General features: G+C 38.1%; 1 protein-coding gene across 4 annotated transcripts in view; it reads right to left on the bottom strand.

Moving 5' to 3' along the window:
- Positions 1-5479, bottom strand: part of LOC106876404 (probable methyltransferase-like protein 24) — a 22127-nt gene that overhangs the window by 5637 nt on the left and 11011 nt on the right. For all 4 annotated transcript variants that reach the window (XM_052974433.1, XM_052974429.1, XM_052974432.1 and 1 more), the window contains exons 3-6: positions 3985-4097; positions 2422-2550; positions 1455-1529; positions 1097-1235 (exon numbers count right to left, since the gene is read on the bottom strand). In XM_052974433.1, the coding sequence (XP_052830393.1) occupies positions 1097-1235; positions 1455-1529; positions 2422-2550; positions 3985-4097 (456 nt within the window). The remainder of the gene's footprint in view (positions 1-1096; positions 1236-1454; positions 1530-2421; positions 2551-3984; positions 4098-5479) is intronic.

Here is a 5479-nt window from a genome sequence, read left to right as displayed (position 1 = left end):
AGCGGACGTTAAACGATGATGATGATGATGATGATGATGATGATGATGTGGTACTTCTTGCTCACAGTGAATTAACTCTACAAATAATGATGGACCACCTATCATCAGCATCCAAGGCTTTCGGTCTGGTCATCAGTGTAAAGAAGACAGTCATCCTCACTCAGGAGGGCGCAGTGAAAGGCCATATCAAGCTTGATGACAAAGAGCTTGAGACAGTGGACAGGTTCTGCTATCTGGGGTCTACCGTTTCCTCTCCTGCTTCACTTGATGACGAGATTAATGTCAGGATAGGGAAGGCAGCAACATCTTTTGGGAGGCTGACAAAACGAGTTTGGAAGAACAAGAGATTAGACATCAAGACAAAGATCAGGATTCATGAAGCATGTGTCCTCGGCATACTCCTCTGTGGATCTGAAACATGGACCTTGTACAGCAGACAGGAAAGGTGCCTCGGTATTTTCCATCTCAGATGCCTCCACAAGATCTTAGGCCTAACATGGTGCGACAGCGTTACCGATGTTGAAGTGCTGGCCCAGGAAAATCTTAACACATTACAGCTATTTTGTGTATGAGAAGACTGAGGTGGCTGGGGCATGTCAGCGGAATGGATGACCATCGAATCTCGAAGCAACTGCTCTATGGAGAACTGGCCCAGGGCATGAGACCATGAGGAAGACCAAAACTAAAGTATAAGGACCTTTGCAAAACTAGTTTGTCCAAGTGTGAGGTACATGTCAGCACCTGGGAAGAGAGGGCTGAGGACAGAACAACATGGAGGTCTGTGGTGAAGGAAGGAACTGCTTTGCTAGAGAGAGCAGCTACAGAAACAAACAAGTTGAGAAGCGTCAGCAGCGAAAGGAAAACAACAGAAATACAGAGCGCTGAGCCACCCTCTTGGTATGCAAGTAATGTGACAGAAGCTGCACTTCAATCATAGGAAGAATCAGCCATGAAAGAATCTGTAAGAAAAGTTATTCAGCTTTATAACATGACTCAGAAGAATTTAAAAAATTTAAGGAACAAATTCTCAGAATTCTCTCAGAATTACAGAATATTCAGATATTGCATATTATAGATAAAAGAAAATGCTAATTACTTGCAAATGACCATTCTGCTCAAGTAACTTTTTGAAAGTCACTGTTGTCCAGCCTTCTGGGCTGGAATCATCTTTTTTACTGAGTCCAAAGTTGTGCACATGGATCAGGTTAGACTTCTTCCTGTTAAGTTTCTTCTTTCTGTTAATATAAATATTGAGAATAGAGTGTTGGAAATAGAAACATTGTTGAGATTAGTATTTAGATACAACTTGGAGCAGGGGGGGGGGGTTCAGATTCATGTCCACACAAGGATTAAAGAAACTATGGTTATGGTTAGAGAAGCAGTTGTATATTTTTGAAAAATTCCATAGAAAATGCCTCTTCATTATCGTGGAAATTAAAATCAATAGAACTTACGCAGGGTTAAATACATGAACATGGCAACCATAAATATAAGAAATGGCATCATCAAATTCAGAGTTTGCATCTGTTCTGAGAAAATAATGAGAAAGAAAAACAAATATTGTCATAAAAATATTTACACTATTGTTAAGAAAAATAAGTAAATATGTTTAGATGTTTTTTGGTTTGTTCTTTTTTTCTTGCATTTAATGAAAGTAATTAATTACAAAGAAATTATATTTTAGAAACCAGTGATGACTAACTACTCTGCTATACTCCATCCTTAGAACCATTTCCATTTCTCCTTGTCTTCCTCCAGCCATGCTCTCTCCTCTCTGCTACACTCCATCCTTAGAACCACTTTCTAAGAAAACGTACCAAAAAAGACTAATAAAACGATCATCACTAATCGCCTTTGATCACAAGTCTCGTGGATCAAAGTTGACTTTGGACCAAACAACCACAACTAGTAGAACAGTCAAGAAAATGAAGTAGGTCCTAGATGATTTGCAGTTTGAGATTCGATTAATTAAGCAAATATTTAATATAAACACAGGATGTGTGGTTAAGAAGTAACCATATAGTTTTGGGTTCAGTTTCACTGCATAGCACCTGGAGCAACTGTCTTCTATTACAGCTCTGAGATGTCCAATGCCTTGAGTATATTTGGTAGATGAAAGCTCATGGTTAAAGAATTGGGGTAGAGCAGGCTCTTGTTGTAGAGGAGCTACTCACATTTAGGAGAGAGTAAGTGACAAAACATTAATCAACTTGATTATAGAAGAAGACACTTGACTAAAGTGCCATGCAGTGAAACTGAACCCAAAATCTACGGCCACACCTGCATCTATCATATTTATATTTCAATAAATATTTTTTTCCATATAGTTCCTAACATTGTTGCTTCATTTGCCACCAAATATTAATATACTGGTGTCATAAATTCTTGTAAGGATTTATGAAGAGAAAGGTTATCACTTACCCAATAAGATAAACAATACAAGGTTTAGAAAGCCCAAAAGGTGGAGAAAGGCAGACATTCCAACCACCTGCTCCTTGATGTCCAAGTCGTTCATTCTTTTTACACCAAATTTCTTTTCTAATGAGAAACCTTTGAAGAAAACAACATAGTAATTTATTGCATTTAATGTTTTAAAATATAAAAAAAAATATAGAAAATAAAGAAGAATAGATATATATACAAAGAAGAAGAATTCTTGATTAAAGTGGCCGAAATGAATATGGAAATCAGTGGTTATCAAACTGTACCACAAGAAGTATCTCAGAATGCCATGGAATTTTAAAAACAATTTAAGCCTTGGAATATCCATACTAATGTCCAAGTGTCTTCAAAACAAATATCACTCATAATTTCGTTATACACAAGTATGATTGATAAAACAAAGTAAGCAATAGCTTTTTACACTTTTCTTCTAAATTGTTTTCTTTAGAATGTAAAGTGTGTCATTTTTGGCTTGAGCTCCACTGTATCTTTCAGGCCTACTGATGCTGGTAGACATTTGGAAGGATTGATCATCATCAATGATGATCAAACATTGTATGGGGAGTGGAATGCCAAAGAATAGACCTAATGTTTCTTTTGGGTATCATAAAAGGCAAGTAAAAGAGGTTGAGATATGATCTGCACTCCAGCCTTGTAAAACTCTCACTAGTAGCAACATCCCAGACTCCTCAAGTTCTTTCTTCTGAGGTAGCAGCTCGACTGCCTGTAAGGCACATCATATAAAACAATTAGAGCAAAGCCGTCAGGAGCCATCCACCAAATGGGAAAAAACCCTGGAGGACAGACTGGGTTGGAGGGTTGTGGCCTGAGGGGTACAAAAGTGTCAGGTGAATGGAATCTCAGTTTGACCTGAGGAAGGCTATTCAGGTGGGGGCCTGGAATGTTCTCTTTGAGAGATAGCTCCCCTCTGCCACTGATATCTTTGGAACTTAGCTATTTTCAAGTCACTGTGGAGCCCTATTGGAGGTGTGTCGGCCAAGAAGATGCAAAATCTCATCCAGTGTTTACACCTACTAGTGGTTGGAACACTTTGATGGCTGGCAAGTCAGAGCACTAGCGGTTGCAGAAGCTATTGGCTGGACAAAATGATATCAATGAAACATCTATCAACAAGCATATTATGTAGCTGAGGATTTGACATTCTCTGGATGTTGTTTCCTTATTTACAGTGTATGCACCAATTGCTGTGAGTAATAGGTCAGTGAGAGAGACATTCTATGTACAGCTGTGCTCTGTCACACACACACACACACACACACACACACACACACACACACACACACACACACACACACACACAGCTTACATTCATAAAACATGACCACTTGAATAATAAAACTAACAGCCTTAAATCACACCCGAGTATCTTAAAACTAAAGACACCATTCTACATAGACTATACTGGAGTTAAAAAGGGAAAAAAAAAAGAATATGACAAACTGGAATGGCTGTCACCAGATCTGTTTGATCAGAGTTAACAAGAGATTAAATAACATCATTATAAATAAAAATAAAACTCACTGAAAAAAATTTTCTTCTATATTTTGCTCACTTTGATCCAAACTAAGAGTTATTTTACTAGCATTGATATAAAGAATATTTGGTAAAGGTGGCTCAGGTGGTATTTCAGCTTCCTGCAAGACATAGATACAGACTAAATTAGACTTTCCAGATATTCATTGAAATACAGAACAGCGGCTTCCTGGCAGAGTTCTCTCTGCCCCACAATTTATCATCTCTGCCAGTCCCTTTATATGAACAACCTGCTTGCCATTACCTCCACCAATGCAACCTTTCATAAACAATACCATTTTCTCTTCCAACTAACCTTCCATATCCAACCGAGACACTTCATGTACTGAGTCCATGAACAGAGAGAAAGTTTTTCAACAATTGAAAGGTACAATCAATACACATATCCAGAAAATATCATTGCACTTCATCTCTCCTAAATATAAGCAGTGCACAACTAAACCCTCAACATTGCTACAAATGCTAAGCCTCACTGTAACTGAGGATATCTTATGGTGAATGCACATCCTCAACAAAGCAAAGACTAGCCTTCCTCTTCACAACCACAAAATATTTCACATCCCAACAATTATCACCCCTTTACAAAAGCTCATGTGAGACTCACACTTGCACAGTACTTGATATAATGTAACTGTTAAACTCACGCACACAGACATCATGGACTACGTCAAAGGAAAGGCCATCTGACTGATTGACATGAAGTCACTCACCAACACACTCCAACTTCTGGCTCATAGATGTACCTTCACCTTTTTTTATCAATACCTCACTGACCTCTGCTGGTCTTGTGCCACATCTGCTCAAGTAATCGCAGTCCACTTGTTTCTCTTCTTCTCACCAACCATATTGTATCCACTCCTTCTGGCCATCCTACTCTCTAACAACTGTGGCCATTAGATTGTTGATATTCAAGAGGAATATTGAAATCACCAATCTTGGAGGAGCTAAGAAAGTCATGGTTACAGCACCTCCCCCAACCTTTCCACCCCCAAATAAAGGAATCCTTTATCATAAAAAACTGAATAATTTCAAGGAGTAAACAGGTTTCTTCACTCATATAAACACCAAACTGAGACAAAAGTGAGGCATTGGGTCAATTAACAAGATTCAAACCAGGCTAATAAAATAATGGCCCAACCTGGAAAAAGCCTGCCTCACACCTGTTTCATTGTAACCATTCTACAGAGTTCAAGTGTAAATTTAATTAAAAGCTTCGCATTTCAATTATTAAAGTCTTCATCACCTTCATGTCCCTTTTTTCATGCTCTATTGGTTGGACAGAATTTGTTGACATGGATTTTCTACGGCCAGATGCCCTTCCTGCTGTTAACCTTCACCTGTTTTTGATTTTTGAGATGCTCACCCTCAACATCAATCACATTCTGTCAAGACAAGGAAACACCAGCTCACACACACTCATATATATATAGATGTATATATATATATATATATACATATATAGATATATACATATATATATATA

The sequence above is a fragment of the Octopus bimaculoides genome, chromosome 18 (assembly GCF_001194135.2).
Source record: "Octopus bimaculoides isolate UCB-OBI-ISO-001 chromosome 18, ASM119413v2, whole genome shotgun sequence".
Taxonomy (NCBI): Eukaryota; Metazoa; Mollusca; class Cephalopoda; order Octopoda; family Octopodidae; genus Octopus; species Octopus bimaculoides.
Note: the sequence above shows the minus strand (reverse complement) of the source record. Positions and strands in the feature narration are given on the sequence as shown.